Raw genomic sequence first — 12,500 nt, 5'->3', positions numbered from 1 at the left:
AAGGAAAGGAAGAGAGAAGAAGAAGTAGAAGAAGAGTGGGAATGGAGAGAGAGAGAAGAAGGGAAGAAGGAGAGAAGAGGAGAAGAAGAAGAAGAAGAAAAGAAGAAGAAGAAGAAGAAGAAGAAGAAGAAGAAGAAGAAGAAGAAGAAGAAGAAGAAGAAGAAGAAGAAGAAGAAGAAGATGATGATGATGAAGCGGATGTTGTCAGTAAAATAACTAAGTGCATAACATCAATATGAGGGAGTGCAATATGAAGACTTAATATTATAGCTCCATCCTAGCAGCAAAGCAAATCGGGAAAGGGTTGTCTTTTGTCGTGCCGTCTAGTTTTGATATCTTTCAAAGTCATTAAGGATTTTATTAGGTTTTATATCTAAATAATTTAAATAATTACAAATAATAAGGACGTGTAAGTTAACATCTTAACAAAACGCTCCTCCAAACTGAGTTAACTGCAAGCTTTAATTTGCTTCATGACTTCATCACACACACACACACACACACACACACACACACACATATATATATATATATATATATATATATATATATATATATATATATTATATATATCTACACATATATATGTATATGTATATATATATATATAATATATATATATATATATATATATATATATATATATATATATATATATAGATTTGTATGTGTATGTGTGTGTTTGTGCATGTAGTTGAATATAAACTTGACAATAAAACAAAATAATCGAAACAACTTGAATGCAGATAGTGTCCGTCAAGGCAGCTAAACCGTGTTATGAATCTGTTCGTCTTTCCGTTAGTTTGAGTGGTTTGAGTGAAATATTTTGAAGTTTGCAAAAGATAATCCTTATTACAATACAACTTCTTCTTCTTCCCCTTGAAGTCTCAGGTTTGAAAGTTTTTGCAAAGACGATGGTCATTTAAATCGACGGATAATTGAAGGACGAGTTTTCTGGCCAAATTTCAGTCTTACGTGTTTTTCAAGAGTACGGCAGCATACATGACTCGTCTTAGATTTAGATGCTCTATAAGTATAAATACTTTCAGTTTTCGTCGCCTTTAGGTTTATGGCCTTGATGAATTCAGTCGGCTTGCAGACCTTTCCTTCAGAGCCATTAATCCCATAAAGCCGACGTTTCCCCCGGTTTCTTAAGCAATATAAATAGCAATTGCTTTCTATTCTTTGGATAAGCCGCTAGGCTATTGCAAAGTACGTTCTGCCAGATTTAACCGACCCAGCTACTCAATAACTGCTGGGCAGAGAGGCCAAAAAAGTCTTGGTTGTAGGTTAGAGCAAAATTGATATCTCCAATCTCTATTTATTTTGCCCCTGCAGATTGACCTGCCTGTCTCTAAGAGAGGTTTGAAAAACCAAGATGGTGATGGACGTAGAACGAGTCGCTGATACGGTATTTGTGACCACTAGACCGGCCTACCAACAAACATATGTGAACAGTCTGGTCAGTTTGGATGGACAGAGGTATTATCATCACTTCCACCATCATCACTGTCACTACAACGACTAATACAACTATCGCTACCATCACCGCCACTACTACCACTACTACTACTACTACTACTACTACTACTACTACTACTACTACTACTACTACTACTACTACTACTACTTTTACAACTGCTACTTCTACTCCTCCTTCTCCTCCTTCTCCTCCTCCTTCTCCTCCTCCTGGATGGATGGATGGATGAATATAAAATATTTGTGTGTGTGTGTGTGTGTGTGTGTGTGTGTGTGTATGTGTGCATGCGTGTGTGTGCTTCCTCTTGTATTGACCTTTTTACCCATAATTTTAGCTCACAACATTATGTCAGTATTTCCTAACAAAATCAACAACAGGCAATTTGTTAATATGACACATACGTTTATTCAAATCTTGTCCATCAGATGGAAGTATAAATTGACTATAATTTATTATTTAAAAAGAAAGAAAAAGATTTTCTCATTTTAAGTCCATAGCCAATTCTATGACAAACCCGAAACATTCATTCTGGCATGATAGGGCGTCAATCGATCTGTGTTTACAAACTTTTGGGTACAAAGAGGCCATTTAATATTATTAAACGTAGCAGATCCATAAAAGATCTAGATATATTTACAAATAAATCAGTTTTCAAACGAAAAAAAGAGAGATTTATATTTGATTAAATCGCCTATGCAGATGATGTCGATTTTATTGGATCAACACCAGCAAATATAGACATCATACAAAATACCCTCATGAAATATAACCTCCAAGTCAATGCCAATAAAACCGAATTTACAACAATATCGAGGAACAAAGAGGAATGGAAAAGAACAAAGAAAGTCGGCTCACTAATTGGAGACACCGAGGATGTACAAAGAAGAAAACAGCTATCAAACGCCGCACTCAGTAAACTCACCAATGTATGGATTAGAGGTGACAAAATAAAGAGAAAAACCAAACTGAAACTGTACCATGCTCTTGTAAAACCGGTACTTCTGTATAACTGCGGCACTTGGGCGTTGACAAAATCCGAAGAAGAACATCTGGATGCCTTCCATCGCACACAGCTAAGAAGGGTACTGGACATCAAATACCCCAAAAAGATCTCAAATGAATCACTCTATAAGATCACAAAAGAAAGACCAATCTCCCTTGACATTTTACAACAACGATGGCAACTTTTCGGTCACATACTACGCAGGGACAAAAACATACCAGCAAACCAAGCCATGTCGGGATACTTCCAAAAACACGGGAACCTTTTCAGAGGAAGACCGATCACAACACTCCCTGTGATCCTAAACAAAAACCTCACAACACTTGGACAAAGCATTAGTCTCATAACGGCAGGGGACCTTGAAAATCTGAGAACCCTAGCAGAGGACCGGCAATATTGGAGACACCTCACACAGGAAATACTGGAAACAGCCAAGGCGACCCGATCTTTCGGTCGAGACGCGAAAGGCATCTAAGTCAAGTAAGTCAAGTTATATTTGATTAAATTCTCCCTATTGCCTTAAAAATAAAAATTAGACCAGTATGAGCGATACAGCGTCCTTTTTCTGGATGTCTCTCATGCCTTTCCGATATTCTGCACTTGAAGGTATCATATACGTCACTACAATGTCGTCAACCTCCCTTCTCCCCATCAGCAAATACAGTTTACCTGTCTGGATACTCTCCTCAATACTAGAACACAAGTCACCTCCCTTGATAATGACCGTCATAATTTTTTTGATTCTTTGACAGCCAATTCTCAATTCTCATCCTTGAACAATCCCTTCTCCTTTCGCAGAGCAAGTAAAAGATGGCCGTTCACGTAGTAGAAGCGCTTTACTTTGACTGGCAAAACTGAAATTGTTTTTAAAAGATGAAATTTTATATATATATATATATATATATATATATATATATATATATATATATATATATATATATATTATTTTTAAAAATATTTACCACAATGTTTGAGTCAGTCTACATCGAGAAAAGTGCTCGACATGTAGCAATGGAGCAAATTATTATTTTTAAAAATATTTACCACAATGTTTGAGTCAGTCTACATCGACCATATTTGTATCAAACACGATTCAATTTATATATATATATATATATATATATATATATATATATATATATATATATATATATATATATATATATATATATATATACATATATATATAATTTAAAATTGAGCTTTATATAGCGCAATATCCACTAAATGTGCTCAAAGCGCTTTACAAGGGGTCCCTGGTCAACAGTAACATTTAACATGTAGGACGGGACATGCCGCCTGTTAGGCGATATTACAATTTTTCGGACAAAGACAACGCTGTTAACGGCCAGGTACTCATTTTATACCTGAGTACGGTGAGAGAATGTGAGTAAAGAGCATTTTCCATGGACTCAACTATGCGCCGAGCGAGGCTCGAACCCAGGACCTTCCGATCCGAAAGCGAGTGTCATACCACAAGACCACATAGCCGCACTATATAGGGGTGTCACTTTTCCATTTATTTGTTCTTTTTACCACAAGATAGTATTAATTTTAATATTGTTCCGGCGCGAGCCGGAATTTTTTTTTTGACCTGGTGAAAATGTTAAGCCGACAGCGCTGGCCAAATTTCCGGACATTTGAGCATGCGTGGTTGCTCTGTTTACTTCCTCTTTATGATGAGTGTTGAATTCTAATTGTGATTATTGGTATGCAAGATGAAGTTATGTGAAGAAGAAATATTTTTTATTCAGAGAAATATAAAAGTATAAAGGTGACCCACAGTCTGAAAAGGAGTCCGGATAGCTCAGTTGGTTGAGCACTCGCTTCACACACCAAGGGATCAAGATCGAACCCGGGTGCAGCGAGGATTTTCTTCTGACCCCAGCAGTGAATGGGTAGCTGAGTCTGTTGTTTTTTACGGAAAGTACTTTGCGATAGACTAGCGTCCTGTCCAAAGGACAGCAAGCAATTGCTATTGTCTTTTACACGATATAGAAACAGGGATAAACTTCGAAGGAGGCAGAACCGTCTTAAAGCGTTGTAATGTCGTGATGAAATGGGTGCTAGAAATTAACTATTTATCCATTTAAATAATATTAAAGTTGGGTTCATTTCTATTCGTCACAGAGGTTACAATTATCATTGAAAAAGATTATCCTTTTTTTTTTGGGAGGGGGGGGGGGGGGGGGCACCTGAAAAGATTGCGACACATTACCGTGATTTCCCGGATTTTTAAATAATTATTGAGTGGCATCCCTGATGTAATGCAGAATACGTCATATTTCCTATTATGATATCATGTGTTATATCCTATCATATCAGTTATAGAGCTTTAAAATGTATCAAGTGTTCTTTAAATGCCCTTAAAACATAAATAGCAATACCTTGTACGTTACACATTGCATATTCGTTGAGATATTATTAGAAAGGGAGAAGCAGATAAAAGCATAGAAAAATAAAACAAAAAACAAAAACAAAATCAAAACAAACAAACAAAAAAAAAACAAAAAAAAACAACACCCCTTCTAAATACAAATAGAAAAAACAAACAAAAAAAAAAAAACAAAAAACAAAAAAACAAAAACAAAACAATCATCATTCAAGTTTATGTCATTTCTCAAAGAATGAAATGTGAGCTCCTGTGTGAGTATGGTTTTATGAAGGAATAAACTAAAAAGAAAAAGGAAAGAAAAATCGAATTTAAAGTTAAAATGATCATAATAAGGAAATCATGATACGAAAATGGCTGTCTTCGATGGAGGCATTTATTTTTTGATTCAAATTTTATGATAACTAAGTATAAAATTCAACTTTAATCACGAATCCACCCCACCCTAATGTTTTAGCGTTTTCAGATGATAGGCTATAAATATGAGAAATGATGATAACCTTCATTTGAGAAATCTTAAACTCATCAAACATGAAAGTTCAAGTGATCATTGGTTATGCCTCGACTCTCCAACGCGTTTTACATTGCTTTTAGTCATCTAATGGTGAGAAGCTAGTGAATGAATGAAATGTCCAAAATATTGACGGATTCAGGTAACTACCAAGCATTCAAGTCGTTAAGACGCTTATATTATGTAAATTTGTTTTGACAAAAAGATGGACGGCTACAAGCTTAATTTTTGTACCAGCACTGATGTAGTTAATACCGGTTTATGACCTAAAAAAGAGTTACATCCATACTTGATTCAAATTTGAGTAACGTGTGTTGAATTTGTTTTCCTAGTGCACCAAGATGGGCAATTTTTGTTGTTGCTATTATTAACATCTGGTCGAGGGCAACACAGTGCGGCTATGTGGTCTTGTGATATGACACTCGCTTTCGGATCGGAAGGTCTTGGGTTCGAGCTTTGCCCGGCGCATAGTTGAGTCATTGGAAAAGGCTCTTTACTCACATTCTCTCACCGTACTCAGGTGTAAAATGAATACCTGGCAATTAACAGCGTTGTCCCTGTCGTAACAAATATAAAATCGCCTAACAGGCATCATGTCTCATTCTACTTGTTACGTGTTGCTGTTGGTCAGCGCTCCTTTATAAAGCGTTTTGAGCACGTTTAGTGGATATTGCGCTATATAAAAGCTCAATTTTTTTACTTAATGCGACTCGTACTGCAATACATGAAATATTGTCTTCATGCAGGTTTATTGGGGGAGAGGAAAGAGGAGGAATGAACAACTGAACTGCTTTGAACATGTTCATACACTTGAAATGCCCTTATTAAACTTTTTATAAATATCATCTCTCTGTGATGTATTGCATTATGTTTTGTTTACGTATTATATGATTTGTAAACATTTGAGTGTATTCCTCTAGTGGGGACATGTGCTTGTGTCTGGATGAGACTTAAGTGATCTCAAGCTAAGTACTTTGATAGTGTGCTCTTGGAATCTACATCTGTTTCCTATTTGAACCAATTCCTCTTTGTCTTACCTTTTCTTCGGTGCTTTAAATGTAATTATAGAACTTTTTATTATATTATATCCCATTTGCTTCATTTCTACTGGCGCTGATATGACCTTAATGTGCTGGAAGCGCCGAAAAACCCTTAAAAACAAACACAACTTAAAATCACTTTTTTTAAAATGTATATTAATGTTTACTAACAATAACAAAGAAATCAATTTACAAACCAATCTGAGTGCCTTGTTGACAGAACTGGTCGATGATATAATCTGAGGTCTGAGGCAGATTACAGGGGCACACAGGATCCAGAGCTGACGGGAATAAATCCATACAATGTTGGTAAGATCTCAAGCTAATGGACATTGCAGTTTTTGATCTTTACTTTTTAAAAACAAAAACTAATTATCCTAAATCTAAAACTAGCAAACATACACTTATAATATACTTCGTACACTGTTAGAATAAGGGGGTCCGATAGCTGAGTTCATAGAACACTCGCTTCACACGCAAATTGACCGAGATCAATCATGGGTGCAGTCGAGATTTTTTCTGATCCTCCTGCAGTGAATGGCTAGCTGGGTCTGTTAGATCTGGCGGAAAGTACTTTGCGATAGACTAGCGTCCTATCCAAAGGGTAGCAATCAATTGCTATTATCCGTTTCACGCTTAAGAAACTGGGATAAACCAGCTCCATGGACCTAATGGCTCTACTGTCAGAATCCTCTTCTTTATTTTGATTAGAAAATTTTACTTAAAACATTGTTGAAATAAGATGGATCTCAACCGGTGAACAAATCGTAAACCTGACACTTCAAAGAAGCTTGATACTCCTTAGATAGGATATTACACATGTCGGAAACTGCTTGCTCCATATCTAACCAAGTCGACATCTTATTCCCTGTTGGGTAGAGATAGAAGGATCTGAATAAAATAATGATTTAACTCGGGTTTAACACCTGAAAGTCCTGATGACAACAACCCCATAAAACTATCGTCGGGAGATATAATGGCAGACACAATAAATGTCTATATTAGATTTGAATAAAATAATGATTTAACTCGGGTTTGACAGCTGAAAGTCCCGATGACAACAACCCCATCAAAATATTGTCTGGAGATATCATTATGGCAGACACAACTGTCTATATTAGATATGAATAAAATAATGATTTAACTCGGGATTGACACTTTTAAAGCCCATATGACAACAACCCCATCAAAATATCGTCGGGAGATATCAGTATGGCAGACACAAATGCCTATTTAATTTTTTTCTAAAAGCAAGACGAAAATAAGACAGCTACAAAACAATAAAAAAGTAAATAACTAACCCCCCCCCCCAGAAAAAAACAAAAAAAAAAAAACAAAAAAAACCAACAACAACAACAACAAAGAATATTTTGAAAAAATAAATAGAATATAGAATCAATAAAAAAATAAAATAAAAATCAAACGACAAACAACCCAGCAAACAAATAAAACAAAACAAACAAAAAAAATGAACAAAAATCCAACACCCCCCCCCCCCACCCTCCCTTCCCCCAAAGGAAAAGAAACAAAATAAAATATAACACACAAAAAAACTACGGTACTTATTTCAAAATAAAGACACCCATAAATAAATACTTACATTCCTTGTTCGTATTTTTGGGCTTCATAGTTGAGGTCGCATCCGTTTTATTGAAACCACCACTGCTTATTTTGGATATCGCAACACTTATGTTGACGTTCTTTCTAGTTTCGTTGAAAATACTTTCTGTTTCGTTGGTTTTCGTGCTGATATCGCATTTCTCCTCGTCCAGGCCATCATCACAATCAAGAAAACCATCGCATCGCCATGCTAAGATAATACATACGTTATGACCATCCAGGATACAATTAAATTTACTCGGGGGACATTCAAGAACTTCGACACACGTGTCTCTCTTAGAGTAAAATAAATCGCCGGCTGGACATTGCGTCATTATGCCATCACTGGTGTTGAAAAATCCGACTTGTGTACTGTTGAAACCGGAACTGATGTTGCCGAAACCAGAATGACTCTCATTCACATCGGTAGTTGTGTTATTTAAAGGACTTGATGTTGTACTCGTGCTTTTTGAATGACTTGTTGTCTTGGTATTTATAACCCATTGGTCTGAATCCTTTTCGAGACAAGTTCCTCCAATACCTGAGAATTAGAAGAAATAAATGAACTACACTAGAAAACAAAAGCTTAATGAAACAATTGTAGTACTTCAACATGGCAGCACAAGGCAGCCATTGTCATGTTTGGCGGTTTATATTCTAAAAATCAATTTTAAAATCTGGCATATTTTAATGATCAATCACTTCGGGCTGATATCTTTCAAAGTAGGTCAATAACTCATCGGAATAAAAGATACAGTGTCAGTAAAAACCACCATTTATCCAAATTGGAGCGTTTTACATATTATCCTCCTCGAGAAGAAAAAAAAAACCGTTCCTGAAGGAAGACTCAATCCCAAGTCGCCGAAGTAATGGTGCAATGTTACATCAAGTCAGTCACTTCCCACGACCCCCCCCCCCCCCAAGTCCAATAAATTCCCGTGTAAGCGAATAACAATACAACGTGAAACAAATTAGGCTTGTTTTGTTTGTTTTTAAGGTTTTTACGGCGCTTGCAACACATTTAGGTTATATCAGCGCCAGTAAAAAGGAAGAAAATGGAATAGTAAAAAGTTCTAGAATTACAATTAAAGCAGCCAAGAAAAAGTAAGACATAGGGGAACTGGGAACAAATTCAAATAGGGATCAGATGTAGATTTCAAGAGCATACTACCAATGTACTTAGTTTGAGAACACCCATAAGTCTCATCTGGACACAAGCACAAAATCCAACAAAGAGGAATACACTCAAATGCTTATATTATACATTCAAAATAACAAATATAATAATACATAACAGAGAGATGATTTACAAGGAAAAAAATATCATCTCCCAAAACAATAACAATGCATTTGACTGTTTCCCTCCCAGCTAGGACTCCGGCCAGGGCCAGGACAAAACCAAGTAATCTCATTCCAAAACAAAGACAGATATCATGTTGGAAAACATATATAAGGGGATAGAAAACACAGTATGTACCTCCATGCCCGCTATGGGAGGTCAGGATCCTCACCCAGAAACAAATTTGGAAACAAAATACATCACCCATTGATTCAAATAAATAAAGTGAAAAATTACCAAACGGGCTTATTTCTCAGTGTTTAATCCTTCATTGGAGCTTTGGATAAAAGAGGAATTGACAGAAGATTGGATGATGAGTGTCAGATGATAGGAAATCGGAAATGCTGAAATCTTTTCTCTTTGTTAATTGCACTGGAAATCACATTAAGCTTTACCATTATAGTTTTTAATTATTTTTTTTTTAGCCTTAGGCGACAAAATGTTCATGTTATCCTTTAAGTACCATGTCTGTTCCAATGTCCGCCACTGCTCACAACTGAGGGTGTCCACTGCTAGGCAGTCTAAATACTTATTTACATCTTAGTTGAGAAATTTGTGGAAGGTGTCTTGACAAAGAAGACAACGCAGAGGCGGATATTTTTTATCATTAACACCCATCCTCAGAATCTCTAGAAAATGTTAGAAAATGTCAAGACAATGCCAAGACAAGACACCAAACCGCCACACCAAGTAGCTAGTTTAGATATTCACCTTCTGGTCTCCTGTCTTGCTTTTTCTTCGTTAACTCTCTCGAGTTCACCCTCATTGAAAATCGAACAAATTTGTTCGATTTTCCATGCATATGAACTCGAGAGAGTTAAATCGATATATAGCCTTAATTGCAAAATGTCAAGTGCACACTTCAATCATTTAATCCTTTCAGTTGAGAAAAATATATATGAAAAAGTGCCAGAATAAAAAGTCACGGGAACAGTGCCAAACTCAGGATCTAATTGACACAACACCCTCCGCCTGGAAGGGAGAGAGAGAGAGAGAGAGAGAGAGAGAGAGAGAGAGAGAGAGAGAGAGAGAGAGAGAGAGAGAGAGAGAGAGAGAGAGGACAACGAGCTATCCAGCCACACTAAAATATGGATTTCAAACTTACTACCAATCATACGCCCCTCTCTCTCTGTCCCGACTACCGTGGGGGGGGGGGGGGGGGGGGGGGGGGGGGGGGGGGCACAACGAGGCTGGCTAACAAACCCCGCGAACTCTGTATACTGGGCGAGCAAATTAAGCTGTCCGCAATTCTCTGTTTGAAAGTTTCAAAGTTTCAAAGTTTATTCAATCTTAGGCTTTCGCCAATAAATCAACAATTTGATGTCAACATACATGAAAGTGGAAAAAAAAAAAAGAAAAAAAAAAAGGTAAATGGAACCAAAAAATAAACTGATACACCACACAAAAATACAACAATCGTAATAACATCAATACGTTCAATAATAATAATAATAATAATAATAATAATAATAATAATAATAATAATAATAATAATAATAATAATAATAATAATAATAATAATAATAATAATTGAAACAAATGCAGTCGGCTGTGCGACCGCTCGCTACCCTCTCTCTCTCGGCCAGGAAGAGGGTGTCGTGTCAATTGGATCCCGAGTTTGGCACTGACCCCGTGACTTTTTATTCTTTGTTTTCATTTGGCACTTCTCCATACCCTGTTTTTCTCATCATTATTTATACAAGTGCCCGCTGCACACTTTTTCTGAATCCTTTCAATTACAGTTTTCTTTCTCGGATTATCTTCCTGGCTTCGTAACACTTATACATTCCTCCTTAACATGAAGTGTAGTTATCTCCTTACCATCCTCATCCCGAAGTAGGTCAAATCCGTCAGGACATGCGCATACATGATTAAATGGTGGAGGTCGATACAAACAGAAATGACTGCAACCGCCGTTGTTCATTTTGCAAGTATTTGTTCCTTGGAATTGAATAAATGAAAGGAAATGAAATAGATAAAAGTTCTGGGGTCATTGATGATCTTAATGGGTCAATACAAACACACCCACACACACACACACACACACACACACACATATATATATATATATATATATATATATATATATATATATATATATATATATATTCTTTTCTTCTTCTTCTTCTTTTTCCTCTTCTTGCATACACATGTTATCACCTCATCAGACTTTGGGGGAATCGACACAACGGTCTATGTTTATGGTTAGACGTTAAACACAATGCATCACATGACAAAGACCACAATATAGTAGTAGTAGTAGTAGTAGTAGTAGTAGTAGTAGTAGTAGTAGTAGTAGTAGTAGTAGTAGTAGTAGTAGTAGTAGTAGTAGTAGTAGTAGTAGTAGTAGTAGTAGTAGTAGTAGTAGTAGTAGTAGTGGTAGTAGTAGTAGTAGTCGTAGTAGTAGTATTGTTCGGCTACACTTCTATGTTCAAGGTATCAATCCAGGTTCGGAAATCAACAACACATTTGTTGATGGTTTCAAATCCCCCTTCCAGTTTTGTCTCAGGGCAATCTAGTACCTACGAGGTGGTTTGCATCTTGTGCTTGGTTGCACTTTGGGCATGTTGGTGATTCTTGGAGCCCCCATTTGTACATGTTGGCAGCTGTTCTTGTATGTTTTGACCGTAGTCTATTTGCAGCTACCCAGTATTTTCTTGGTTGATCCTTTAGACCTGGGAGACTATTACAGGGATCTTCGATTAGTTCCCTTCGTGTTGGCTTATTCCTTTTCCATTCCTCGCACCAGGCTTCTTGCGTGTTGTAGTTTTCTTTCTTTGGTAGGTAGAAAGGTGAACGAGATTTTAGTCTTGATGTTGGGGGCGCAGTTTTGTATATGGCTTGCAGAGGAGCTCCACTATCTTCTTCAACTCTGGATATCCATTTCTGTGTTGCATCCTCAAGTGGGGTGGTGCTATAGCGCTCATGACTGGCAGCCATTGTGTTGGGGTTGATTTCTGGCATCCACTAACTATTCGCATCGAGTCTCTTAGTTTCACATCAACAAGGTTTGTGTGGGCACTTCTCGTCCAAACAGGAGCACAATATTCTGCCACACTGTAGCAAAGGGCCAGGATTGATGTTCTGAGAAGAGTTTGCGATGCTCCCCATGTTGTTCCTGCCAGTTTTCTGAGTA

The 12,500-nt window shown here is 36.8% G+C and overlaps 1 protein-coding gene across 1 annotated transcript; it reads right to left on the bottom strand.

The window, feature by feature from the left end:
* Window positions 1-3,242: 3,242 nt before the first annotated feature.
* On the bottom strand, window positions 3,243-10,180 carry LOC144976518 (uncharacterized). Its single transcript, XM_078920810.1, has 4 exons — window positions 10,076-10,180; window positions 8,027-8,566; window positions 6,624-6,707; window positions 3,243-3,337 (listed from the first exon to the last, which is right to left on the bottom strand). The coding sequence occupies exons 1-4, from the start codon at window positions 10,164-10,166 to the stop codon at window positions 3,243-3,245; spliced, it is 810 nt and encodes a 269-aa protein (XP_078776936.1). The 5' UTR covers window positions 10,167-10,180.
* Window positions 10,181-12,500: the final 2,320 nt, after the last annotated feature.

This window comes from Berghia stephanieae, chromosome 7, assembly GCF_034508935.2.
Source record: "Berghia stephanieae isolate SIO BIC M18660-M18661 chromosome 7, UCSD_Bste_1.3, whole genome shotgun sequence".
Lineage (NCBI taxonomy): Eukaryota > Metazoa > Mollusca > Gastropoda > Nudibranchia > Aeolidiidae > Berghia > Berghia stephanieae.
This window is presented reverse-complemented; position numbering and strand designations above follow the sequence as displayed.

What these genes read in the sequence shown, in the direction of transcription:
- LOC144976518 (XM_078920810.1), bottom strand. Translation starts at nt 10,166, where the DNA reads ATGCATGGAAAATCGAACAAATTTGTTCGATTTTCAATGAGGGTGAAC. An exon ending in GCAAGACAGGAGACCAGAAG is followed by an intron (nt 8,567 to 10,075) that starts GTGAATATCTAA and finishes TCTAATTCTCAG; the next exon opens with GTATTGGAGGAACTTGTCTC. An exon ending in TCAACAAGGCACTCAGATTG is followed by an intron (nt 3,338 to 6,623) that starts GTTTGTAAATTG and finishes AAACAATTTCAG; the next exon opens with TTTTGCCAGTCAAAGTAAAG.